Raw genomic sequence first — 27,647 nt, 5'->3', positions numbered from 1 at the left:
GCTCAAAAATATTATAAAAACAGTAACATTGTGAAGTATTATGTGGAGTATTCATGACTACCTGCTCCTTAAACTGAGCCCAGACATTCATTTGGCTATGACTGTGGTCGGAGAGGGAACCTACAGCTGTTGGATGAGCATACGTTGGCCTTCATAGCAGGAAATTTGCTTGTTCTATTGGATGTACACACCAAAAAGCAGCATTACATCCGCTCTAGCAGCGGAGGAGGCATCGGTGCAATTATGGTATATTAATACAGTTATTTAGATATGTGAATGGAAACTGCAAGGGTAAATTAAAATATTAACAGCAGCAGGAAAAAAAATAATGGCCTGATACATAAATGTTTGAGCAACATGAGAAAGGTCATATCACTTATCAGTCTTATTTATAATTCATAAATAACATTTATTATCTTGCCCAATTAGGTGGTTAATATACAGATTTTTTACTATTTTACTATTTTTCTCTCTCTCTTCAAAGACTCATCCAAATAAGCAATATTTTGCCGTGGCAGAGAAAGGCCATCAGCCTAACATCGTCATATATGAGTACCCGTCCCTGCGGCCTTACAGGATCCTCAGAGGTAGGACATCAGAGGCAGCTCTTAAATTTGATTAAGACATAGTTTGAATGTTTGTGTTTAATTTGAAGGCGGCACAGGCAGTGCATACAGCTTTGTGGATTTCAATCGTGATGGCTCATTACTGGCCAGTGTGGGTGGAGCTCCAGACTACATGCTTACTCTGTGGGACTGGAGGCAGGAACAAGTGACGCTGTGCAACAAAGCATTTTCTCAGGATGTCTACAGGGTCACCTTTTCACCCGACTGTGTAGGACAGCTCACTACATCTGGCACTGGGCATATTAGGTATGTATTACTGTCATTTTTTCACTTATTTATTTACATTTAATATCTTTTTATGAAAAAATATTTTTAGATATATTAAGATTGGAAGGTTTGGGGTCAGTAAGATTTATTTTTCTTTTTCTTTCTTTTCTTTTTTTTTTTTTGAAATGAATACTTTTGTAGCAAGTTACATGAAATTAATTTAAAAGAATTTTAAAGTACTTTAAATGAAAGACTTTTATGCTATTTGCTAGAAATATTTATTTAAAAAAAATACATTTCCACAAAACTATTAAACAGCACAACTGTTTTCAAACCTCATAGTAATAAGAATTGTTTTTTGAGCAGAATACATTTGAAAATATATTTGAATATTTATGTATTTGGTTTTTTTTAGATTTTGGAAAATGGCCAATACCTTCACTGGATTAAAGTTGCAAGGGTTGCTGGGAAGTTTTGGAAAAACAACAGTTACAGATATAGAAGGATATGTGGAGCTCCCTGATGGAAAGGTTCAGTACTTAATTATTTTGCAAGTTTACAGAAATAAACCTACACACCTTTTTTTCTTTATTGAGAACAAGGAACACAACGTCATCACGGGTGTTACAAAGTCAAGACAATACAATTTCCATACATTCTTTAAAGCATAGTATTGCACTTTTCCTTAATGGTTTAAGCTTTGTTCACCTGTGTGTATTACTATTAATTTTTGAGTTATAAAGAATCATATTAAAATCTCCCGTCCAAACTCTCACCAAGATCTTGAGTTTGTCGTGTTTGCGTGTGCAACACACATATCTACCCAGTCTTCCTCTGTTAATCGAGAGTCTGATTCTTTCTCCCATTTTTCTTTTACATAGTTTGACATATGTTTTTGACTGCTTTGTATATGTCCACATAATTTTGACACCAACCTTATATTCTTTTAAATATAGATTAATGAATGTTCTGGTCAGGTTTCTCGTATCATACATTTAACTTTTTTATTAAAGTAATCCATAACATGCAGGCATCTATAAAAATCCTAAACCAACACAGTTTTCAAGTTATAATCTCAAACAACTTCTCTTTCTTTCTCAGGTTGTGTCAGGATCAGAGTGGGGGAACATGCTCCTTTGGGAGGGGGGTCTGATAAAGGTGGAATTATGCCGTAAAGGTGGACGTACATGTCATAGTGGAGCCATTTACCAGTTTAACCTAGATGAGGGAGAACTTATGACCATAGGATCTGATGGAACAGTCAGAGTAAGTGAGAGTGTGCTACTTCACTGATTGCTGCCGTGGCTAAAAGTATAACCTTAATTGAAGCAAATTATTACATGGTGAGGTTTTTTAAAGCTATTTTGTCCATTGTTTTCTCAGGGCTGGAACTTGGAGACCATAGACAGCGCAGATGCAGTTGATGACAGCGGTCTGTTTGAGATTGAACCGATGAACGAGATAATAATAGGCCGTAATGTCAGCTTATACTCTATGGTGAAGAGCTCCATCCCAGAAACCTCCATCTGGTTCGCTCAGGTGTACAATCTTTTTCTTTTAGATATGGAACTTGTTTGTATTTATTTTTGACAGTATGTTAGGCCTAGTCTGAATAAGGTTTCTATTTGATTTTAACAGGACTCCAATGGCTGTATTTGGAAACTGGATCTCTCATTCTCCAACATTGTGAGTCACGTTAAACAGTTGCTCAATCTTTTTCATTTTTCCATCGTCAGTACAATAAGAATGTTTTCTGTTTTGCAGACCCAAGATCCAGAATGTCTCTTTTCATTTCATGCTGGTGCCATTCAGGGCATGGATGTTTCTGAAAGTAGCCATCTCGTGGCCACTACAGCCTTGGACTGTAAGGAAACATTTAACCCTGACCAATCATACACCCACATACACAGACCTATCATGTTCTTTATATGAATATTGACAAATACCTTTTTATCTTACCCAGCCTCAGTCAGGGTGTTTGACTTTCTGTCAAAGAAAGAGCTCACGATATGTCGTTTCAAACAAGGAGGGACAACACTTACATGGGCTTCAGATATGGTAATGTAAATGAATATCAATCAAACAAATAAAACAACAATAGTATGAATAAAAATAGTAGATGAAAAACATGCAAAATGTTGATTTGATTAAAAAAATAATTAAAATCCAAAACTAATACTGAATTAAATACAAAGTGGTGTTTAAATGTTTTTAAAAAATAATAAAAATTACAAAAATGACCAGACTACAGACTAAAATGAAAACAGAAAATATAAAAATAAAATAAAATTTATATCTAATTTAATCTAATAATAATAATAATAATAATAATAATAATAATATGGTCACTGAATAAGTCAATTTGGGCACCACAACACTATAAGTATATTCAAAATTATATTCATAAAAATATATTACATATGTGTTTTATATATATATATATATAATTTACGTAATGCTATTTTATTATAGAATTCATTATTAAATTCTTATTTTTTTCAAGATGAACTTTAAGTCAGCGTTGGATGACAGCAAAGAGCTAAATCTAAAAAATCCTATAAAATAAAAATGAACCATCTCTAATATCGAACAAAATCCAGTATGGTATGGTATCCGGGGTTCATGTTGTTTGTTGATGGAGTGTGTTTGTGTTTTTGCAGATGAACACTGCTGGGGGTCTCCTGATTGTGGGTTTTGAAGACGGTGTGGTGCGTCTCATGGAGCTGTATAACACTCAGAGTCTGCATGCGATCGCAGGACGAACACGTTCTGGAGATGCTGAACTCCGCCTCAGACAAGCTCTGAAGCCCCACACTGCACCTGTGACCGCCATCACTTACGAGAGAACTAAAAAGATAATGGCTACTGGGGTATGGGTTGAGTGTGTGAGCGTGATTTGTGTCAAAATATTCTGCCGTGTTAATACCCTCTTGCACTCTTCCTTTTTTAGAGCGCAGACAGCACCGTTTTCTTCTTCATGGTGGGGGAAAGATACACACCAATAGGGTTTATTACAGTTCCAGGGCCTGTGCAAGGTTTGGAGTGGTCACCTCAGTCACATGTGAGTGATGAAGCTTTCATGTGGTGACCATATAATACATATGACTTATTGACACTGAAGATTTGTTTAAAGGAGAAAAACACTCTGCTGATCTTCTGTGAAAATGGTCACGTGGTGGAAGTTCAGTGTCCCGATCCTGGAGCTCAGACTGGTGGAAACACCTTTCAACTCTCAGAGCTTCCCACAATGCACTTTTGCTTCAGCAGCATCAAGTCCCGAATTAAGGTTATTCGCTGACTTTCTCTCTCTATTTCTCCTTATTTTGTTTTATTGTTATTTATTATTATTTGTAACTTTTAACCTTTTATTATTTTATTCAATTTGATCAATTTTAATCAAATGATAAATTTGATTCTTGCAACAATCTGTAATAACTATGTCGTTTAAAGCCGCTGACATATTGCCGCACACGGATGCATGTGTGTTTGCAGAGAGATGCAGAGTTAGCACTCAGGCAAGCCAGAAAAGAGGAGAAGAAGAAAGAGAGAGAAAAACGCTTGAAGAGATTGAAGGAGCAAAAGCCAGATGCCACAGAGGAGGAACTACAGGAGGAAGAGAAAGAAGAGGATGAGAAGGAGGAGGATCTGCCTCCTCTTTATTTTCCATCTCCACCCAGTCCTCTGCACTGCGGCTTTTACTCAACACCAGGGTCATTCTGGCTTTCTATGGTACATGCACTAATATAATAAAACGGATATTTTAAATTGTAATAATATTTCACCGTAAATTTAAGAAATTGAAAAGTTTTGAACAGTAGTGTCACTTTTGTTGTGTGGTACGTCTATCATGTGTTTGCTAAAACGCCCTCATCTCTTTTTCAGGGTGGCTATGACTCAGGGTATTTGTACCACTGTAAGTTTAATGAACAGCAGAGTGAAGATCCGTTAGAGAGGAAAGATGAGCCCTTTTCCTTCATACCTGTGCATGATGCCGACCACAACCCCATTCTCACCATCACCTTCAAGTGAGGTTCTTCACTAATAGCCTGGGACTGAGTAATCATAATTGTTTTCCTGATTTGATCCTATTTAGTTTTGAGTCAATATTATATAATATTATAATTGCCTAATACCCAATTTATTACTCTTCTTGTCTCAGTTCGAGCAGGCAGTTGTTGTTATGTGGCATGAAGGACGGTAGTATTCGGGTGTACCCTGTACAGGCCTCGGATCATCAGCTCAGCTCCATGCGGGTGTACTGGGCCCTCAGCGTCCATGACAACCACTACGGCCATGTGCGCCACGTCCGCTTCAGCTTTGATGACACGTTTGTCCTGACAGCAGGAGAGGATGGCAACATCTTCTCTTTCAGCTGTTTGTCAGAGGAGGAGCTCCAGAAAGCCATGCTCAAACATGCCAAAGTGCCCTCTCCAAGGGTTAGTACACGTTCATTTACGGTGGGCAGTGGTCCGCTTGTGTGTGTCAACTCTACCATTCTACTTTGTGATTAAAAACAGGTTGGGCTGGAGATGGAGAAAGCAGCGCAGGACATAGAGGATCCTTCTGCTTACAGGTGATTAATAACCAAATTTGCATTTTTATTATGATGCACATGCAGAGCTTGTTTGTTTAGTAAAAGTGTGTTTGTGTGTGCAGCATAGAAACGGCTAAACAAAAGCTGGAGCTTGACCGCATGCATAAAGAAGCAGAACAGAGGAAACAGGAGAGACGTAAGAGGCTGGTGGAACTGCAGAGTCGATTTCAAGCTTTACTGGAGCAGAACCAGAGTCTTCCTGAACACATTCGCCTGCATCGCTCGGTGCATAGATCCCACACACCTCCTCGCGCACTCAGCTGTTTCAGTATAATGATTACATACACACAATGATCTAACGTAATATGTTATGGGCGCTTGTAGGAATTTGAACTGGACCCGAGCTTCAGTGAGGAGACTGAAAGACAGACAGAACAGAGAATAATGGAGGTCAGGAAAGAACTGGCCTGGGAGGAGGAGAAGTACCGCATCGGCCTTAACAAACTACAGACCATGTACTACACCTCCATCCTGAGCTACTTTTATCTATGCTTTTTTTTCTTCTCGATACCATGACTGCTTTTTGCTTTGGTGCTTCTCTTGAAATTTTTATACACTACCAGTCAAACATTTTTGAACAGTAACATTTTTAAAGTTAAAAACTTGCTCACCAAGCATGCATTCATTTGATCTAAAATACAGCATTTATTTATTCTGAAATTATCTGAAATATTTTTTGGGGGGAGGGGGGTATAAACATTGTTAATTTTATTTAGCAAGGATGCTTAAAATGTATTTAAAAGTGACGATAAAGACATTTATAATTTAGAAAGACATTTATATTTCAGACAAATGCTGTTCTTCTGAACTGTTCATTCGTCAAAGAAACCTGAAAAAATCTGTTTTCAACATAACCTTAATAATAATTACAACAAAGTAGAATACGATTTCTGAAGGATCGTGTGACTGGAGTTTAACTTAGAAATCACAGGAATAAGTTACATTTTAAAAATATATTCAGATAGAAAGCAGAACGATGAACTGTAAAAATTAATACCAAAAAATACTAATCAAATCCTGTTTTTGTAAATCCCAATTTGTGAATTTTGTGAAATTTATTGTCATTGAATTGTAGGAAGAAACAATTGAGCATCACTGCTTTTGTTTATTCTTTCCTATTGCTGTTGTTTCTATAGGTTCTGGGAGTCAGTGGTGGAGGACACGGTCACGGTCCATGCATTTAAGAGTGGACATAAGGTCTCCAACTACAGGCTGCTCTCTCTGTCTGCCATACAAATGCACATGCACCGGCACGGCACAGGGCCATCTCAGAGCGGACCCACGGAACAGGATCACGGGCAGCGCAAAGCTCAGCCTGGCAAAGAAGCCAGCAACATTTCACGTGAGACAGGATTAGTCTGTTAAACGCGCATTTAGACTTGTGTGTGTCCTTGTGCGGTCATCATTCTCCTTCTCTCTTTCTAAACAGTGCAAGATGAGCTGGTAACAGACGCGGTGATGCAGGCAGGAAGCATGCAGTCAGGGTCTCGTAAACTGGCGAGCAGAGAGGCAGAGAAACTCCGTAAGGCTGCCGAGAAGGCAGAGAAAGCCCGAGTCACGATAGAGAAGAGGAAAAAAGAGTGGGCAGAACTGTATGTACCAGTGTGTGTGTTTCTTTCTGTGTGTGTTTATGCGTGTGGGTGTAACATCGGTAATGCTTCCTCAGCTATGCCTCTAAGCCAAGTGAGGACTACGAAGACCCTAAGGACGTGGAAGCGATCCGATTGGCTAAGGAGAAAATGGGCGACTTTAAGCTGAAGTCAGCGAAAGACTTTACTGTTCCTGAACACCTGCGGATGAACGTAGAGAAGAAGAGAGTGCAGTTAGTGGAACTGGAAAAAAAGGTGAACGATACAAATGTGTCAGCAAAAATCAACTGAAAGATTTTAAATATATATAGAAATAATATTGTAAATTCAGTTTATTATAGAGTGAACAATATTACAGTATAATGTTGCCATATGAATTGATAAACTTGATATTTGAAATTTTTTGTATTTATTAATAAATCTTTATACATTTTTCAAAATAAAAGTTTGAGCTGGTAGTTCAAAAAGCTTAGAAGTTGGTAAGATTTATTTGAGCAAAGATGCAGTTAAAACATTAATATTGTTGTGAAATATTATTACAATTTACAATCAGCTGTCTCTATTTTAATATATGAATGTAATTTATTCCTATGTTGGCAAAGCTGAACTTTCAGAAGTCATTACTGCGGTCTTCAGGCTCACATGATCATTCAGAAATCATTTTAAATATACTGATTTTCTACACAAGAAAGATTTCCGATTATTATTTGAAAGGAAAACAGCTGGGCTGCTTAATATTTTTGAGGAAACCATGGCATGTTTTTTCTTTGATAAATAAAAAATTTAAATGAAAAGCATTCATTTAAAAAAATAAATATTTTTGTGGTTGAATTAATGCATGCTTGCTGAGTATCAATTTCTTAAAAAAAATCTTAACACTTCAAACTTTGGAATAATAAAGTACATTTAGAAAAAAAGTGTTTGCATTCTTTTGTCACCAAAATTGTTTTCATCAACAGCTACAACAACAAAAAAAACATTTTAGTGTTTTTTTGAAACTCATCAAAATTAAATAAAAAATGTATTCCTGAGTTCTACAAAACTATACCAACATTAAGTGGATCTCATAACAAAAACAGGCCATTGTTATGACAACATCTTTATACCACTTTGTGTTTATAACCCCTTTTTTTACTAAAATATGCCAAAATTCTCATGATTTGTTAAATGATTTGTTTTAACAGATGTTTGTATTATGTACTTTTCTATATGTAACAGGTTTTTGAGAAGAAGTCTGAGATGAACTCCCGTGTGATGGCTCTTAGGGACAGTAAGGTGGAGATTGTCTCTCAGTTCCAAGCCCAGGTGGAGCAGTTACAGGAGGTCCAGCAGCACCTGCCACCTGAGAAGCGTCGTCCGCTGCCGGCTGTGCCCGTCTTAATGCCAGAAGAGATGCCAGAGAGGAAACACAGATACACCCGGGCCACCTTGGAGCGTTACGCCACTCTTAGGGACAAAATGGCTTCCACTGGTCTGGAAGAACAACAGGGTGGGCAGAACATCCTAGAGCTGCTTGAACAAGAGACACAAGGCACACACACTGAGGCTCAGGACGCACACATGGAGAATAAAGGTGAGGAAACACACTCTCGTAAGCAGGAAGAGGAAGTCACAGAGCTAGAAAAAAAGATGAGAGATGTGGAAGAGATCAGAAACCTGTGCCAGCAAGACCAGCTTCTTAAACAGGTGAGTTTGGTGTGTCATGAATGAAGGTTTTATTTAGCCCAGTTCTTCAAACCATCCTTCTTTCACTCTTTCTGCAGATGGAGGATGCGGTGTGGCGTTTCGATGCTGAGTTGTGTGTTTTGCGTCACGAGAAGCAGGAGTTGGATGTGTACATGAAACTGGCTGATCTGAGACATGTGACGCTTTTTGAGGAGCTGCTGCTTCTGAAGGAGTTTGAGAAGAGGGAGGACATACTACAGGAGCGACTGACCACCTATATTCAGGAAGGGGAAGAAATCAGGGTGGGTGTGATTTCGTTTGCACATGCATTTAGTGGATCCGGTACAGAATAGTTTCATGTCCAGCATGTTGTTCTCAGACCAAGATGCGCGAAAATAAGAAGCAGATGGAGCTGAAGAAGAGAGAAATCCTGAGACTTCAAGGGAAGGAGAAAACAATCGCTGCCAGTTTTCAGGCCTCACTGGGGGAGAACAACAAATTCGAGGAATTCCTCGCCAGAGTTTTTAAGAAAAAGATCAAGCGTGCAAAGAAGAAAGAAACGCAGGGACGTGATGGTGAGCTGCAGATGTTCTGTGTATTTAACTGGATCACTCTCACAAAACCTTTCAAAAGTCACCAAAACTAATACAAACATATACTGTCATATACTGAATAGAGGAAATTTGTTAGAATTACTCTCTGATACTTCTAATAATTGTTTTTCTATTATTTATTTGCAGTTATTTAAAAAATAATGAAACGAAATCATAATTTTTTTTAAGACTTTTCAACAAATGTTAATATGAAAAATAGTACTTTAAAATACATATGTGTACATTAATTTTGATTTTTTGTGATGTTGTGGTGGTAGGATATACATAAAATTAGACTTTATTTTAGTATTTTAATATTATACTAGTATTAGTAAATTAGTATTTTAGTATATATTTATATTAAACTATTATAGTGTTTTATTATTTTAAATTAGCTTGTCTTTTTTTCTTTGCTTTACATTTTAGAAATTGTAAAGGCTTTTGTCATTTTTATAAGTAAAAAAACTATCTTAGATTCATTTATTTCAGTTTTAGTTTTTATTGTTTTCATTTATTTCCAGTTAGCAAATTTAGCGCTTCTTAATTTTCATTTTACTTACTTTTTTTTATTTAATATTTATGTTTTAATCCAGCTTTATTTAATAGTTTAGTCTTTTTGGTAATTCAAATGTAACATTTCATAAGGTGGTGATGCGACAGAGGAGGAAGATGAAAGCGATGAAGACTCTGATGAAGAATCAGATGGTGATAATGATGAAGATTATGATGACCCTGAGACTGGAGTTTCCCTGGATGACAGTGTGTGTCCACCAAGTAAGATCAACAGTGTCTTGTTTGCACACTGTTGTTTACTTGTGCATTGTATGTAATTCATAACATGCGTTACGTTACAAAAACTTTGTGGTCAGTAAAATTGGTATCTGATTTTTCTTCAAATGAATACTTTTATTAAGCAAGGACACATCAAAACATTCAAGTTATAATAAAAACACTTACAATGTAAAAATAAATAAATAAATACAATTATTTAAAGAATACAGAAAAAGGTATCACTGTTTATGGAAAATTGAATGAAGCAGCACAACTGTTTTAAATACTGATAATAATAAGAAATATATCTTCAGCACCAGCATTTTGTTTGTAGATTTTTCTGTGTTTTTAAACAAATAATTTCTAAAACATAAAAAATACATGCATATAATAGAGCTGTCAAACGATTAACATATAATATATACGCAGGTATCATATATATAATATTTCTCCTGGGCTTGTGCTTCAGATTGCGATCCCCAGCTGTTTGAGAACACACTGAGATTGCGTGAACATCGTCTGGATGTGGAGGAGCAGCTGCAAGAGGACATAAAAACAGTTGACGGTTTAAAGAAGGAGTATGACACACTGTCCAAGAAAGTGAGAGAAATAGTTCTTTCCACTCTTCTCACATTTCTTTCCATCGTTTCTTTTTCATCAGAACACCTTTGTTTTTCTGTAGGAGAAGATTGTGCAGAACAATCGTAACGCAGCAGAGGGCGATCTGGAGCTCATTAACCGGGAAAAGCAGCAGAAGCTGAATGAAGTGGATGTGGTGGTGCCACTCAGACTGCATCAGGTGTGAACATAATTTTTGTGTTATATCGTTCATTTGCTTACCATCTAGCGTAATTCACATCCAGCCCCTCTGTTTCTTTCTCTCTCTTTCTGAGCAGATCGAGTATGTGAATAATATTCTGTTACCGGGTAAGCTTGACTCAGCGTTGGTCCTGAACACAGCTGATCTACAGCATCTGGAGAAGCGCATTAAAGAGCTGCAGCTAGAGAAGACTGAACAGCGAGAGCTCTATAAACTCGCCAGGCAGCAACACGTACAGCTCAGACACGACCTTAAAGACATGGAGGCCAGGATAAAGGGTCAGAGACGATTTCGAATCACACACTTGCTGCTGGTTGTAAAATGCAGCTGTATATAAATATGCTATAAACTCTCACTTGCCGTGTTTTTGAGGGATGAGGCGAGACAACAACGTTTCAGTGAATAAAATGTTTTTTTAATATGTATCTTTGCAGGGTCGGAAGTACGTTGCGAGCAGCTGATGCTCAAGAAGTTCGGACAGCTGGTTGACCTGGAGGTTCTGCAGACTTTGTCGGGCAACAGGAGAGTAGAGGAGATGAGACAGGAGATCAGAGAACAAGACACCAAATACACAAAGGAGCTCAAACACTGGGAGGTACGATGACATTTACTCTACCTTTGTCTTACACTACCATTTAAATGTAATGCTTCTACGATCAAAAATACAGTAAAAACAGTAATGCAGTGAAAAATTATTATATTATCAACAAATGCTAATGTTATCATAACTATTTTAGTATATATTAAAACTTTTGATCAGTTTAATACTCGATTAATAATTAAATTCTCAGCAGACTTATGTTCTTTATTCGCATATATGGTGTGAATTAAGGTATTTAATAAAAAAAAATTCTTACCACAAACCTTTCAACGCTAGTATAATGTAATGAACCAATGTTTATGTTAATTGTGCAACAACAGTTGTTCATGATTATGTGTGTGAACCAGGCAAAAGTTATAGAAGCAAGAGAGGCACTGACAGAAATCACGAAACAAAACACAGAGAAACTACGTGAAATGAACAGCCTGCTCAGCCAGAAAAAAGCATTGGATGAACAGCTCAATGCCAGACAGCGGAAGACGGTATTTTTTTATTCATTATTCACGTTTCTTCATCGAATACTTTACATATATGTTGTTAATAATGTGAAACGTCTCGCTCGATTTAGTTTACTTAATTCTAGTTTCAAACCATCTTGAATCGATGCAGTATTCACTGCGGTTTATTCACAAATGAAGCAGTGGCAGCAGCTGTGGATGTACGGACATTCAAAACACGTCCGTGTGTTTGTTTAAGGTGGGTCAGTTCCGAGGCCGTCTGGTTGAGAAACAGGAACTGCAGAGGTTGCAGCAGCTGATAGCTGCTCAGGCACAGGACATCGAGGTTCTCAATGATGAGATCCGTGCTCTTTCACGCAAAGACGGCCATGTTCTCCCTCCGCTCGAACCTGTCCTGCCTCCCATTCCCACCCTGCCCCACAAACACACAACAAGCAATCCTGGTGTGCACGGGAAACTCAACCTCAGCAGCAAAACTGTGAAATAAATCCACACACACATACACTTTTTTACCCTAAGTGCGAAATCAGCACGTTAGCACACAGACCTCAAGACATGGATGACAGGCTACATGTGCAATTGTCTAACTCTAATAAATTCTTTCCATGGTGATTTTAATGTCTCGGTTTTCCTTTTCAGAAAACGCTCTGTAATCTTGGAGGTTTTACCCGCTATTTTATCACATTAATCAGGCAAGTTTCAATTCGAGAAAGGTTGTATTTAAAATGTGCACATCCAAGAGGCCAAAAGCTCAATGTGGGAGTCCACTGCTCAACCACAAAAACTATTTCAAACAGTCTTATTTCATAAGGCTATGGCAACCTGCGTGTCCCTGGACCAATAAACAAGTTATAATGATCCATTTTTTTTAAATTAACATTCATACTGAATAAATAAGCTTAGCTTTCCAATGATGTAATAATAATAAAAAAAGACAATATCTGGTTGTGATACAACTATTTGAAAATCTGGAATCTGATGGTGCAAAAAAACCAACAACCTCACAATAGTAAATAAATAAATCATTTTGACCCATACAGTATATTGTTGGCTATTGCTACAAATACACCCATGCTACTTAAGACTGTTTCTGTGGTTTTTTCGACATTTGGAGCTGTGGTGTGCCAATTTGCTTTTTATATAAGATTCTATAACTCTATTAGACTACATTAAAGCACCACTCGTTCATTTCAAACGAAACATGTTAACATATGAAATGAAGAATATGAAAAGAAATCAAAAAAATTTGACCGTCTGGCATAAAAAGGATGGTGTCGTTTTCAAATGTCCCTTCTCCCGTTTCCCGCGTACATTGAATTAAATCGCGAAAGCTGTTCGTATCCAGAGCGACTGCGTCCCGTCCTTTGCGTGACATTCTCGTGTTGTGGGCCGCTGCAGGAGCGCGAGGCATGCGCGAGCGGCGGCTTGACGTGTGACGTCACAGGCATTGCGGCGCTCTCGGCTTGAGAATGAAAGGAGGAGAGGATGATGAATAGGATGGGCAGAACAAGAGGAACTAAGAATTAGGGTTCAGTGGTTCGGGAGATTCGACGCCTGCTGGTGAAGACGTTTGTAACAATCAAGCGAAACAATCCGACAATCTAGCTTCTCGGTTCTTTAGAGACAAAAGACGAACCGAAGTGTGTGCTTTATGCTTGACGTGCCCAACGCCGTTTATTTGGAGAAATCAGTTCATCTGTGCTGCGCGTATCATCCGGAAGACGACCAATGCATTAAATGATTTGCACACTGACTGGAGTTACACTACTTGTAAGTAAGCACATTCATATATACAGTATATATATAGACATTAGCATAGTCACGACATCTTCTTGTTTGATAATATCATAGCTAAAAGGGGGTTACAACGAAATACAGGTGTTATTTTTTAATGCCTTCAAATCAGTTTGTTTACGCAAGGTGTAGGTACCGCAGAAGATGCGGAGGAACGTCATGACGGCACATGCGTAGACACGCCCATTACAAAAATAAACCACGTGATCTCGTTTTACAATCCCTGTATGATTTTTACGACAACACCGTGCATGTTTATTTTTTAGATTTTAGTGCTAATAGCTGGAATATTTTCTGTAATGCTCTATGATTAAGACGATTCCTGAGTTTCAGTCTACAAAGAGTCATGCATACATCTGAGTATGTTTGCATTTAAAATGTTTTCTAAAGTGCGTGTGTGTGTGTACTTAATAGACTGCATCTTTTTTTCTATCCACTGTTAGAATAGGAACCTCCTTGCTGTAATGTCTCAACAATAAACCTTGATAACAGCAACAATTACAAACCGGCCTACATCTTTACAGTTGTTGATGAAATAATTAATCTGCAAGGTCCGTAGATGGCAAATACCGAATCAGGCATATACATTTGTTTATGTGTTTCATAATCTTTAACCTCATCGGTCCATGTTTAGGGCGAAGCTGGACATGTTGTAGTATCCCACTGAGAAGCTGCCAAGCTGGACGAGTCCAGTTCTGAGTGCTCGAGAACAGACCCTACAGAACCTGTACACCTTGGACCCATCCCAGAAGAGCAGTATGTAGGCGAAGGAACCGAGGAACCAGTGCTTCCAGCGCCACACGCCCGCTACCGGGACGCAGAAACAATCACAGGTCAGAACGCGCGTGAATGTGTGTTGTATGGTGCTAGTGATGTACCAGTGTTGATTCCCACACCTCTCTGTCTCTCTGTGGTAGATGTTTGTAACAGCACAGAGCTCCCTGAGGTGGAGATTATCAGTCTGTTGGAGGAGCAGCTGCCGGTCTACAGGCTGAGGGCCGACTGTGTGTACGGCTATGAGCACGACGACTGGATCCACACGCCTCTCATCTCGCCTGACACGCGCATAGACCTCACCTCAGAGCAGATTGAGGAGACGCTCAACTACTTTTGTGAGTGAAACGGGCTTGTTATCATTACAAAGCCACCGCATCAAATGTTGCATGTGCTGCAGTAATATGTTTCTGAATATTTTTGTTTCGCTTTCCAATGCAAATACCTAAAGGTCCTTAATTTAAAATACATTTACGCAAATTGAACATGATGATTAAGTGAGTTAATAAATATCTTTTATGAGTGGGGTATAATCCCTCTTCATTTTGATCAGTTTCTCATGCCATTTTCATATTTTGATTACTGAGTCTAGACATTTGCGCGTACATTTGATCTCTACCTCAATTCATTATAAGTCATGTCATGTATAAGTGGCTTTCTGCTGGTTTTAGAAACATGAAACTTGAAAATAATAGTTTTTTTGGCTAGGCACATAAACTGGCGCATATAAAATGCTTTGCTAGAAGTCAAAGTAAAATTTCATAGTAGACTTGGCAGAAACTTTTGGTGCTATCGAAATAATTGCTAGACTGGAGTTCTGTAGTTTCTTCTACCTTTTATCTTTTGGAATGAGCTCTGGTATTTGATATATGATCAAATATTTTTGTCCTGCCGTATAATGTGGTATTGCTGATCTTTCTGTTTTTAAAGAACCTAGATGTAACAGAATATGTAGTGAATATCAAGGTCATTGTGAAATGTGAACGTGTAGTCACTGACACTGCTCGGCCAGTAGATGGTGCTGCTTTCCTCTCTTCTTCTCTTCTTGTGATTGAGATTTAGACAGAGTTTAAAACAAAGTGAACTGAAGTAAGCCCATATATATGCTCAGACCACATATTATGTAAGCAGTATACGTCACCATTACTGTTTTACACGTCTCTGTGAAGCTGTTGTTGTTGTAGTAATGTGACCTGTTAAAACACATACATGTTAGAACAGATAAATAACACATAGCATTGTAGCAGTATTTGTAGTAAAACTTTAACTATCAGCTACCGGTTTGGGGGTCAGTAAAGTTTTTCACAAGTCTCACAAAGACTTCTTTTTTTTTTTTTTTTTTTTTCATCAAAAACATCAAAAAATTCAGAATAAAATAAAAACGTTTTTTTTCAATTTAAATCGTTTTTCTTTTTACCAATTTTCCACATTTCACTTATTTATTTTCACTGAACAACAGCAGCATCTTTTCATTAGCGTTCTCAGAATTTGTGTAATTGACCTTTCTGCAGCCTTTATTTTTTTAAGTGGTTCTGGTTACATAACTATTATAGATTTCCCCTCTGGTGGTATCAGACATATTGGAGAGTCTGACGCACATGCATCAATGTAAAAAGGGCTTTAATGCACGATTCTAGAATATCTCTGATTGGCTGCTGCATGTGCTAGTGTGAAAAACCAATAATTAGTTGACACACTTTTCTGTTTAAATGTTTCAGACATGTTCAGTTGTATATTTGTGTACAGCTCTTGACTCAAACCCATCTGAAAAGCAGTCTTTTCCTGACAGACTCCGCAGTGATATTATATTTCAGTTGCTGGACAGTTAAGCAGTTATTCCAGTCCAATGGAAAACTCCACTTAATTAATCCTAGAGAGAATACTAGGGTGCTTTTTATTATTCATTACTCTTTGAATTCTTGTTTTTTAAGCAAGTATCGCAAGCATCGATTTCTTTAGAATATTACAGATATGCTCTGGTCAAGCTCAGGCATGTGAACCAACTTACAAATAATTAAAAAATGGCAAGACAATTATCAAGAGGCCTAAAACCAAATAAACAACTAAAATGAACCCACACGGGATTGACAATTATGTGATTTGATTGGTTATTTTTAGGTGTAGTATTTTGAAGATTTTTAAATTCAGTGTCTAATCGTCCATTGAAATTTAGGTAAACAGTATCAGACATCAATCTTTTGAAAAAGGTCACAGAACAAGGGATGTATTTATTTGATCAGAAATACAGTAAAAACTGTAATATTGCTAAATATTATTAAACTCAAAAAATAAAATATTTTTCTACTGTAATGTATTTTAAAAGGCAGTTCACTCCAGTGATAGCAAGCGTCATTACTCCAGTCTTTGGTGTCACATGCTCCTTCAAAAATGCTGATTTGGTGCTCAAGAATATTTCTTAATGTTATCAGTGTTAAAAACTATTTTTATATGAACCAGGATTTAGGCCTGTGTTTTTTTTTTCCAGAATTTTCTAATGAATAAGAAGTTAGAAAGAACAGCAATTACTTGAAATACAAATCTTTTATTACATTATAATCTTGTCTTTTTAGATAGAATTTTCTCTAAAAATGTAAAAATAAATTAACTTCCAAAGTAACCTGACTTAACTGACTTAAATGTCATATTGTGATAAGAAAAAACAAGTATGATTACCACTTTTAGAAAAATATATATTTTATTGTATAACCTTATGATAATTATGTATAATATTGCATAGTCATGTGACAGAGACATAAAAATGCACTGACTAGTATAAATAACCCACTAGTTCACACTGTAGATTATAGTCCTTTACATTTGACCTTGTGATATCAACATTACCTTCATGTCTGCACACCCCCACCACCACAATCTCTCTCTCTCTGTCTCTCTCTCTCTCTCTCTCTCTCTCTCTCTCTCTCTCTCTCTCTCTCTCTCTCATCGTAGTGTTAAATATAGTCACTCTACTCTTGTTGCTGTAACTGACCACACTCTCAGCATCACTCAGTATCGTTACGGGAGGAACGAAGCGTAGCGCTCACATTTGGTCTGGTCCTCTCCTCTCTGCTGAGTGGAGGGGGAGTGAAAGGATGCACAAGATCATGGGAGCAGAAGATTTTGAGCTGGAGTGGTGCTATGAACAGTATGCTGATGGTAAAGTCATGCATTTGCACTTTCAGTGTCTACCGGAGCAGATTCTTGAGGTGTTTAATTTGCATGTTGTGGGCCAATTTTATCTGTAAATGTTTTGAGAAGTGTTTGAAGGCCGATCATGTTCTCCTTTTTACTCTCTTTCTCCTTTTTGAGTATAGCCTGAGGCCTCTGGATATTTTTATGTATGTGTGTGTGTGTGTGTGTGTGTGTGTGTTTGTAGAGAGAAGACAACATGGTTCTCTTATTGTTTGCTCTGTCTGACAATATGTCCTCATAAAACTTTTTTTTATTGTTCTCATCACCAGTTCGGAAGCGTTTAATATCTTTACAGTAAATGTCAAAGATGCTGAGCTATGAAATTAGATATACAGTCCTCATTAAAGCAGTTTAGAAATTTAGCTGATAAGATTTGCTTTAAGTTCATTCTTTTTTCTTTTGAAGACTTCATTGTACGTTCAGGTTTGTCTGTTGAAGTACAGCTTCTGTTTCATTACGTCCTTCTTACAAAAAATGCTCCTCCCGCCCACATCCTGTACATAGAATTTAGTATCAGACATTTCATTCAAATTATATTGAAAAAGTTAATTTTGTATCTCTTAATTACTTGTGCGTACTTTTGTGCTGGCGTGTTTCTGTGTGACTGTACGAGTGTGTGATATAACAGTAATTGTGGCTGATCTGATTCTGGCTGACTGTGGATGGGGTTGCTGAGTAACAGCACCATGGAAACAGTCGCGGGGCGATCATGCATGGTTTGTCATTGATGTTATTGTAAAAGCGTGATGGTGCGAGGTCAGCAAGCCAGTAGCTTTTTTTCTTTCCTCTTTATCTACTTAAACTGACATTACACGTCTGTAAGCTTGAGAGTTCTCTTATCAGCGTTATTTTTAAGGTCAGGAGCTTTGCCTCATTGTACTGAACTCTTAATTTGTATGTTTTTAGGTTCAAGTAAAATTGTTTTAGCTTGTGTGTTCTTTCGGTCTTGTGTTTCAGTACTATGTGCTGAGCGAGTGGGCCAGATGACTAAGACCTACAATGACATTGACGCTGTCACAAGACTTCTGGAGGAGGTGAGCTTTAAAAAGAAATGATGTATTTATTATGACGGTAAGGTCCGTGGTCATTAAGAAATAATGCTATTATTCAACAAGGATGCACTAAATTAGTTAAAATTGACACTAAAACACATTTAATGCTACACAATGATTCTTTCTTAACTGATAATAATTATACACCATTTCTGTTTTTGAATGCAATGTCTTGGTGAATGCAACAAACTTTCAAGCAGCAGTGGTTTTTTAAGTCGAGGCTTTTTTCGACTCTGCAGAAAGAGCGGGATCTGGAGCTCGCTGCCCGCATCGGTCAGTCCCTCCTGAAGAAGAACCGTGTTCTGTCTGAGCAGAATGAATACCTGGAGGAACAAGTGGGCACCATCAGGGAGGAGGTACTTGAACAGATTCATTACAAAGGTTTCTCTCTGGTGGGAATGAAATAAAAAGGAGTCGGTCCTGTTGATTTACTGTGCACTTTTGAGTACATTTTTGCACTCAAAGCTTTTTATGGTTCATGTCTGTAATACTTGTAATAATATGAGTAATGCTAATTAGCAATGAGTGAATGAATGAATTGTGTTTGTGTTATTGCACACACAGGTGGCTCAGCTGCACCACGAGTTGAATCTAAAAGACGAACTCCTGCAGTTCTACACTAATGCAGCGGAGGAGAGTGAAGAGGGGTCTGGATCGCCCACGTCAGTCCACTGTTTTATAACACTGTCCTCTTTTATCTGTCGCTCAAGGCCAGTGAAGCCAGTTCTGTTGGCTTCTGTTAGGATATTATTAGCTCAGGTGTTTTTAAGGGGCTTCTCAGCTGTAGTTTTAAATGTTTAATGTACAGTAACAGTTTTCAACTGCCTCAACACTTGTTATTTCTGTTGAGTCTAACAGCTGTTCTTTCATGAAAGCCGAATTTTAATATGCCGTATTAGGAAAGGTTTTTGTTAGTCACTTACGGTGTTTTGTTTCTGGATCAGGAGTCAACAGGGAAGGGCAGGAGTTTCTGCACGTAGTGGTTCCTCTCTGGACATACTGCAGCAAAAGCTACGAGACCTGGAGGAGGAAAATCTCTCTCTCAGATCAGAGGTACATGCACATGTGATAAATACAAATGAATACATATATGATATGAAAAAAAATACATTACAAATATACATTAAAAAACTAAACGTATACATAAAATACATATATATTTAGAAACGCATTACAATTAATAAGTTTGGAGTGGGTACAAACAATATAGTGCATGTAGGTTAATTATTTTAATTTATTCCCATGATGGCAAGAAAACATTTTTTGACAGCACAGAAATTTCAGAAGTACAGGTTTTACTGAAAGTAGAAAACTAGCAACATTATGAGTATTTTCTTTTACAGCCTCTTTTGATCATTTAATCGGTTCTTGCTAAATAAAAGCATTGTTTTCACAAAAAATAATTTCAACCAAAATTTTTAATGGTAGTGTATGTAAAAATATGAGGAACGCTAACCCGCAAGACTAAACAAAAGTAAAAGAAGACATTTTGGCCTCTGGCGATGTTTGTGCCCAATTTCCATGTGTTAATAGAAAAATAATTGATTCTACCGCGTGTGCGTGCATACTGCGATCACAGTAGATTGCAAATCTTACCGATGATCTATAACCTCTGTTATTTAGAGTCGTTCTGAACACACCTAGGCTGGTATTTAATGTTTCTGGAGTTTTGTTGATTCCACCATACAAAGATTGCAATCTTTTTCCTTTCTTTAATGTCCCATGTTGATTTGATGTATTTAGAAAAAATTTATTGGAAGTGCTTAGAAATTTTAGAACAGACCTGAATGAAATGGTACTACTTGTATATTTTAACTCGTGACACAGTTGATCTTTGTCCTTAGGCAAGTCAGCTGAAGTCTGAGACTGAGTCGTATGAAGAGAAGGAACAGCAGCTGGTGAACGACTGCGTCAGAGAGCTAAGTGAGTGATGTGTTGTTTTAGAGGTTTAAGTGGAGGTGCATTGCTCTATATTTTGAGAAAACAAAAACAAGTGCACCCTTTCTCCTCATGAAGGGCAGTCCAGTATCCAGATCTCCAGTATAGCAGAAGAACTGGCCAAGAAAACTGAAGATGCCTCTCGCCAACAGGAGGAAATCACACACCTTCTCTCTCAGATAGTGGACCTGCAGAAAAAAGCCAAAACGGTGGGAATCCTTTCTTCCACTTTACTGGTGAATGAACTCTACAGTGCATGGGATACACAAATTCTGAGATTTGTGTTTGTGTGTGTTTTTGACAGTTTGCTGTCGAGAACGAGGAACTTTCTCAGCACCTTTCGGCAGCTAAAGATGCTCAGAGACAGCTTACGGCGGAGGTATTTTATTGCAGACATAATAAATCAATATTCTACGTTTTTACCTTACAAAACCGTAGCTGTACCTTCATAATATATGAATTCATTCTTTCTGTTTGAGTGTTATTGACAATTGTTGGTTCTGTCACACACACAGCTTCAGGAGCTGGAGGAGAAATACTCGGAGTGCATTGAAATGCTCCATGAAGCTCAAGAGGAGCTCAAGAACCTACGGAACCGCAGTGTGTCCGCAGGAACTCCTCGACGTTATCACCCTCTGGGACTTTTTCCCATGGTAAACAAACACACACACACGTAAACACACAGAGTTATATAACTCATGCTAAGGGAATTGCACTAATATTCACCTTTGCCATCCCATAGACATATTATTTTAAAATATATTTAAATAGGCAACAGGCCATTTTAAAGAGGCAATTTTAAATGTTAATAATGTCTTACAATATTACTGAATATTAATCTAATAAATGCAGCTTTGGCAGTTTTTGGTGTCATTGAAGCTGTAACAATATATTAACATTTTCAAATTGACCTTTACTGTGGCAAAGAAAGCTACTCATTATCATATCATGATAATAATATTTCCTTACTTAATATCATTTCTGGTACTTCTGTTTTTGTGTGTGACCCCTGCTAATTTTCATTGCATATAAATATCAAATGAACTGAAAATGTAACTCTATTTTTGAGCTAAATCTGACAAATCCTCATTTTGGTGATGTCCTCTTTTGGAGGAGTATAACGTTTTATGTTGGGTTTAGTGTAATGGTTAGGTTTTGTAACAAGCTGTATAAATATAAACGTTTGTGTCTATAAAATATCCCCATGCAGGTAGTTAAGTAAACTTTTGTGTGCATGTCTGTTTTAGGACTCCCTGGCTGCTGAAATTGAGGGAACCATGAGGAAGGAATTGAGTCTGGAGAATCCTGACAATGAAGAACAGAGGTTTGAAACTCTCCTCCCTCTTTTACTTTTCCACACATTCATAATCTGAATTAGTTCAATATCTCATGACAAAATGTGCTTTTGTCTCAAGGGTTCGTCATAAGCGTGTGTTTGAGACCGTGAAGAACATTAACCAGTCTGTCAGACAGCGTCCTGCTAATTCTGCTACCAACATCCCTGGGTCCAATCAAGTGCTCTCCTCCCTTAGCTCCGCCCTCTCTGACAGCAATAGCAACAATGCAGTGCCTGATAACCGTACACAGAGCATGCTCCAGGAGACCGGCTCCTCAGATGCTGTGTGAGTCTATCATGAAGCCATGTTTACAGAGGCTGTAAGCTAATAACTTTAAATTGACCTTTAAGTGAATCATCGTGGGGAAACAATGTATGTATATTAAATATTCATGGGACTGAAAGGCCACTGGCACACTTGAATTTGAGTTAGAGGGTCATTCTCGGAAATTCAGTGGCATTTGTAGTAGAATATTTCTATGTAAAAGATTATTATTTTATATGAAAAGGTCAGTGCTGAATTTGCCATATTTTTCACCTACACTTACTTCAACTGCATTATAATTTATTTAGTTATCATTTGAATAAGTTCTAGTAGAAATGTAATTCACACTATGTTAATGTTATATGGTTGATAATTAAATTCATGAGTTTCATCATTATTCATTATTGGAGATGTTTCTTTATGTAGGTCTTTTTTGTTTTGTTTTATTGTATTATATTTTTAATAAGGGAAGGGTTGTACTGGATTTATATATTTTTTAATTAAATCACATTTTAGCATTTGATTTATTATTTGAGCAGCTGTTTTGAGAATTTGATTTATGCTGTCATGCTAGATAATGTTAAAATTAAAGATCAGTTAATAAAAATAGAATAATAATACATAATGTAAGACTTAACTCACCTCTGTCACCTTATCATGCTACTATCTTAAAAAAAAATAATAAAAAAATCAATTGAAGAAGTCTTGTAGCGTAACAGGGTTAATTGTATACATTAATTGTAAATACTAATACAAACTCATTATTTTATCATATATTTTTAGGTAAGAGTATGTAACGAAAGCCTGTTATTTAATTTAAGTAAAATGTAAATCTTGTTTTTAGTCATGCAACTCTCCTTGTTTTCTGACCACAGTGTGGACGCCACCGAGAAGCGATCTGGCTCTGAGGAGCTCAAACTCGCTCTGAGGCGGCTGTCTCTGCGGCGGCAGAACTGTCTGAGCGAGCGTCTGTTCTTTGAGGGCGAGCGGGAGAGGCGTGATCGAGAGCCAGCGGACAGTGGCGAATACTCAAACAGGCTGGTGCACAGCGAGAGCATCATGTCCCTGGGCGCTTGGGCCAGCCGGCCCTACCTCCCCGACAAGCTCCAGATTGTCAAACCTCTGGAAGGTGACCGAAACACCCCAAATGTCTATCCTAAGACATTTCTTCGTTACCGTTCCAGGCCACGTCCACCCACTATGATGCTTTTCAATTCGCTGTGGGGGCTAATGCATCCTCGCAAACACTCATACTTCAGAGAATCTCGCTCCTGGATACATTTACACTAGCGTTGGGACGTAGTTTTAAAAATTGTTAAATATGAGAAATAGCTCACCAAAAAGTCAATTTTGTCATCTCACCCTTTCATTTCAAACTAATTATAATTTTGAAAAAGAAAGAAAAACTCCTTCCACTCTATCACTTGGCTGATGCAAATTATTTTGCATATGCCTGTACTGTTATGCATATTCATATATTCTATAAAAGCTCTTTACCGTGATGAAAGAGGGAGGTCTTCGTTTGTGTTTCATCTATGCTAAACCGTGTATTTGATATGTGAAAGAGTCCAGTCGGTCATATATATTTTAATGTCATGATGAAATATAGTGTAGTGCCTAGACTGCATGAAGTAGCGATTGAAATACCGATTTTGAAGTTTATTGTGTAAGTTCTTGGAGGAAGAGGTTCAGTTTTGTATTTTATTACTGCCACCTAATGGACAAAAAGTGAAAATGAACATTTTCATTTAGTCTGTTTCTGTAATTCATTACTTTGTTATATTTTTTTCATCTTCTCATTTTGTTCAAAGTCTGTGTTCTTAACTCTCTCTTCACTTTCAATAAAGTCACTTAATCTTATTCCTTTCGATATTCTCATTCTTTCTTTCCTTCATTCTATATTTTTCATTATCACATCTTTGCACCATTGTTAATGTGTTTGCTTTCCCACTGACCTGATGTAGCTGCTGTGTGAATAAGGCTATATAATCACACACTTCTTCTTCTTCTCAGCATTGTGTTTTTTCTTTTCCTAGGCTCAGCTACGCTTCAGCACTGGCAGCAGTTGGCTCAGCCTAATCTAGGTGGTATCCTGGATGCTCGACCTGGTGTGGTCCCCAAAGGCTTTCGGCCCTTGGAGCTGGACCTGGAGGAAGTATATCATTATGCCGACTATGAGGAAGATGAGCCTGGAGAGCAGTATTTCCAGAATCTTCCCACCACAACCACATCTAATTCCAGTGTCCCTCCCGCCCATAGCCTGGCCCCCTCAGCCTCCCCGTCACCATGCCTCAGCACAGGTCACGCTTCCATAGAGTTCTCAAGTAAGCTTTTTGTCTTATACCAAAAAACCCCAAAAAACTTCATTGTGATTCAAAGATTGGCGTTAGAATACTAGAAAACTTTTTCACAAGTTGTTTTAAAACCGTGTTTTTGGTATATATTTAATCAGGATAAAATTAATTGAACTATATATTTCACTGTGACTGATTTTAGTATTTAAACTAAATGGAAAATGTATTTGTTTTTAAAATGAAACAAAACCATACATTTTCCCGTTGTCCTGCACAAACAAATTTTGTAATTCAAATTGACAAATTTTTTAAATCAGTATTCCAATCAATATAAATATTTCAGTGTATTTGAAAAGTAGGCAAAAAACACAATAAAACACAGTAAAAACAAGATAACGTGATTATTTAATAGTTGTTTGATAGTTATTGCAAGTAATGTGTATGTACATTAAAAATATGTAGATTAATACAAATTTCCTAAATTACTCATTTAGACAAAAATCAATGAAAACTCACAATTTTATTTTGACTCAATTTGTATCTTTTCCAGTGTATTTCCCGGGCAAGTGCATGGCTCACACAAGTTCAACCTACACCTTCACCACCTGCAAAATCCTCCATCCGTCTGATGAGCTCACGAGGGTGACACCCAGGTAATGTGCTGTCCTGTAACTGAGACAATAACTGACTAGCCGATCGGCACTTCATTTTCTGCTTTTCTGTCCAGTTTAAACCCCGTCTTCACTTCGTCCTGCGTGATGTCAAGCAGTCTGCGCTCGACACCCGCCGCCACGCCATGTACTCCTCGGCGAATGAGTCTATCCCAGTCTCAGTCCTTCACCAACCTGCGGGATTCCACCAAGACCTTCAGCACATCTTTGGGCCTGGTGCGCCTCCTGCAGGAGAGGGGCATCTCTGCTGCCGTGTACCAGCCTCAGAGCTGGGACAGAGGAAGTGGAGGAGTTCTCCTCTCCACCTCAGTTATTCCTCCTCCGCCTCCCGACCTGAACCGACCCACCACTCCACCAAATTCTCCCACCCGTTGCAGTCCCAGCCCAGGTTCAGCTGTTTCTGATGCAGACTCCTCTATGCCTTTCTCTTTTAAAAGCCCGTCCTATGAAAACTTCTTGGCTTCCAAGCCAGCGAGGTCTATTTTGAAAGAGGTGGCAGGGGTGTCTGGGGCTCAGGCTAAAGACTGCGAGAGCCAAACCGATGTCAGTATGTATAGTCTCAACTTGGTTGATAAGCTGAAAAGGTTGGGGTTAGCAAGCTCTGGGGCATCTGGTGCAACGGGGGGAGGGATTCCAAGGCCAAGCCCACTTATAGGTCCTCTGGGTGGGCTTCGGAGGGCAGGGTCCCCCTTTAGTCCACTAAATGAAGGTATGAGGAGAAATCGAAGCTATCCTGCTATGGTTGGGGCCAGTATGGCAATGAAGGGGCCCGGCCCTCAAGGGGACGAAATGCTGCTGGCTCCTAAACTACCCAAGCAAACGAGTCTTAAATAATGAGTTATGCATAATAATGTGTCACAAAATCAGTGGATTGTACCTGACTAACTAACTAACACATAATTCAAGTCATAACCTGTATTATACACTAAAAATCACCCTCAACTGAAGTAATAATTCACCCCTAAATAAAAAAGAAAATTCTGCCGTTTACTCACCTTTATATCATTCCAAATCTGACTTCGCAGAACACAGTATTATTGGACTTTATTGACTTTCACTGTGTGACCAAACAAAAAAAAAGTTTTTTTCCCCAAAATATATTTTCAGAAGAACGTAAATCAAAACAGTTTCTGCCGAGCACAAAATAAAATTTGGAAATCCTGGGAAACTAAATTGTTTTGTTATAAACGTTCTATATCTTCCTTTGTGTTGTGCAGAGGAATAAATGCATGAAATGCAAAATATTACAAACAAAAAAACACTAGAAATAAGTGGGAACGAAAATTGTTTGGTTATAAAACAATATAAAAATATCTTCTTTTGTGTTCAGCAGAAATATCAAATGCATACAGGTTTGGAACAACACGAGAGTGAGTAAATGATGAAAGAATTGTCATTGTTATCTTAATAAAACACACGCACACACACATGCAGATGGTAGTTTAAAGTGTTATTTTAATTCACGTTGATCTGTCTGTATGTTTTCTCCTCACTAACTCCCTGATTCGCCCCGTACAATCAAACGTGACTTGTATCCTGTACAGATGGTGCTGATTGTATGTAACCTTTGACCTCACTTTGACTTCCCAGCCAGTGCACATGCAGGAAGGAACAAATCAACAAAAACCAAATGAACTAGAAAATCTGCACTCACATGTATAGTTCAGTCACTATAAATGAGAACTAAGTTCAGTTATCACACTTGACGTGTCGTTTTCGAGCCGACGGCATTTCCAGGGTATATGAAAACGTATCGATCTGGGATCAATGCTGTTCTGTTCCCGCTTTCGGCAACTATAAAAATGTATTTTCCCAGGTTGCCTGCTGGTTTTGAAGGATGGCATTTGAGTTGATGTATTGATGCTAGCATATAGGATGTGCGGCACAGGTTTAATCACCCACCTCGAACCAACTCTTTTCTTCCATTACTCTGCCCATCTTTATCTGTCTGTCTATAGCTTTTTTTTAGAAGATAAATCTTTAATAATGAAGTGACAATTGTAGCTTTTCATTTGATGAGTGGGTGAATGAACTGGAGGTTATTGGCTACACGGATAAACTGTTTTCAGGAAGTGCTGCTGTTTAGCTGGTTTTCTACGTATAAAAGCGAGTGCCTGTGTGTCAGAGTTTTTACTCAGCAATTGGAAAACGTTGGAGAGCACCGATGGGCACTGAACACTTGCGTTTCTAGCGATTTTATTCTCTTTATTTGTTAATTTACCTCGTTTTGTTTCGTGTTTTCTGAAATGTACACTTTGACGTTCTACCACCCCGTTTCATAACGTTTTTGATATTTAGTTGCTCTCAGGTAATGGTCGTACAAGGGAGAAGCTTTTAGATTAGTGACTACGCAATAACGTTCGTTTGAATCCTTTTATTTTCAAATAAAAACAAATGCAGAGAAATGAAA

General features: G+C 37.9%; 2 protein-coding genes across 4 annotated transcripts in view; both read left to right on the top strand.

The window, feature by feature from the left end:
* The window catches only part of LOC122324175 (cilia- and flagella-associated protein 44), a 15,172-nt gene extending 679 nt beyond the window's left edge, over positions 1–14,493 (top strand). Inside the window, exons 3-35 of one of the 2 annotated variants that reach the window (XM_043218422.1) lie at positions 84–246; positions 485–587; positions 656–872; positions 1,249–1,363; positions 1,935–2,099; positions 2,217–2,372; positions 2,472–2,519; positions 2,598–2,697; positions 2,797–2,891; positions 3,494–3,703; positions 3,784–3,894; positions 3,967–4,119; positions 4,326–4,562; positions 4,716–4,858; positions 4,993–5,269; positions 5,351–5,406; positions 5,490–5,652; positions 5,752–5,882; positions 6,564–6,769; positions 6,857–7,019; positions 7,094–7,271; positions 8,235–8,702; positions 8,780–8,983; positions 9,061–9,256; positions 9,920–10,048; positions 10,515–10,645; positions 10,728–10,844; positions 10,942–11,143; positions 11,300–11,460; positions 11,814–11,948; positions 12,163–13,694; positions 14,162–14,269; positions 14,353–14,493. In XM_043218422.1, the coding sequence (XP_043074357.1) occupies positions 84–246; positions 485–587; positions 656–872; positions 1,249–1,363; positions 1,935–2,099; positions 2,217–2,372; positions 2,472–2,519; positions 2,598–2,697; positions 2,797–2,891; positions 3,494–3,703; positions 3,784–3,894; positions 3,967–4,119; positions 4,326–4,562; positions 4,716–4,858; positions 4,993–5,269; positions 5,351–5,406; positions 5,490–5,652; positions 5,752–5,882; positions 6,564–6,769; positions 6,857–7,019; positions 7,094–7,271; positions 8,235–8,702; positions 8,780–8,983; positions 9,061–9,256; positions 9,920–10,048; positions 10,515–10,645; positions 10,728–10,844; positions 10,942–11,143; positions 11,300–11,460; positions 11,814–11,948; positions 12,163–12,411 (5,182 nt within the window). In that variant the 3' untranslated portion in view covers positions 12,412–13,694; positions 14,162–14,269; positions 14,353–14,493. The remainder of the gene's footprint in view (positions 1–83; positions 247–484; positions 588–655; positions 873–1,248; positions 1,364–1,934; positions 2,100–2,216; positions 2,373–2,471; positions 2,520–2,597; positions 2,698–2,796; positions 2,892–3,493; positions 3,704–3,783; positions 3,895–3,966; positions 4,120–4,325; positions 4,563–4,715; positions 4,859–4,992; positions 5,270–5,350; positions 5,407–5,489; positions 5,653–5,751; positions 5,883–6,563; positions 6,770–6,856; positions 7,020–7,093; positions 7,272–8,234; positions 8,703–8,779; positions 8,984–9,060; positions 9,257–9,919; positions 10,049–10,514; positions 10,646–10,727; positions 10,845–10,941; positions 11,144–11,299; positions 11,461–11,813; positions 11,949–12,162; positions 13,695–14,161; positions 14,270–14,352) is intronic. The other variant, XM_043218421.1, reaches the window with a different exon arrangement.
* trak1b (trafficking protein, kinesin binding 1b) lies at positions 14,397–27,647 on the top strand. 2 transcript variants are annotated; one of them, XM_043218424.1, is made up of 16 exons: positions 14,397–14,551; positions 14,636–14,830; positions 18,639–18,715; positions 18,973–19,089; positions 19,298–19,395; positions 19,678–19,786; positions 20,578–20,656; positions 20,750–20,880; positions 20,976–21,050; positions 21,187–21,324; positions 21,919–21,995; positions 22,087–22,293; positions 23,148–23,401; positions 24,309–24,596; positions 25,117–25,219; positions 25,294–27,647. In XM_043218424.1, exons 3-16 carry the CDS (start codon positions 18,665–18,667, stop codon positions 26,069–26,071), a joined length of 2,505 nt encoding a protein of 834 aa, XP_043074359.1. In that variant the 5' UTR covers positions 14,397–14,551; positions 14,636–14,830; positions 18,639–18,664; the 3' UTR covers positions 26,072–27,647. The 2 variants fall into 2 exon arrangements, with proteins under 2 accessions (XP_043074359.1, XP_043074358.1); XM_043218423.1 differs by lacking the exons at positions 14,397–14,551; positions 14,636–14,830 and adding an exon at positions 17,503–17,645.

The sequence above is a fragment of the Puntigrus tetrazona genome, chromosome 19 (genome assembly GCF_018831695.1).
Source record: "Puntigrus tetrazona isolate hp1 chromosome 19, ASM1883169v1, whole genome shotgun sequence".
In the NCBI taxonomy this organism is placed as follows: Eukaryota; Metazoa; Chordata; class Actinopteri; order Cypriniformes; family Cyprinidae; genus Puntigrus; species Puntigrus tetrazona.
This window is presented reverse-complemented; position numbering and strand designations above follow the sequence as displayed.

Coding starts and splice junctions, on each gene's coding strand:
- trak1b (XM_043218423.1), top strand. CDS start 17,582: ATGCACAAGATCATGGGAGCAGAAGATTTTGAGCTGGAGTGGTGCTAT. Junction 20,657..20,749: donor CGACTGCGTCAGAGAGCTAA/GTGAGTGATGTG, acceptor CTCCTCATGAAG/GGCAGTCCAGTATCCAGATC. Junction 20,881..20,975: donor TGCAGAAAAAAGCCAAAACG/GTGGGAATCCTT, acceptor TGTTTTTGACAG/TTTGCTGTCGAGAACGAGGA.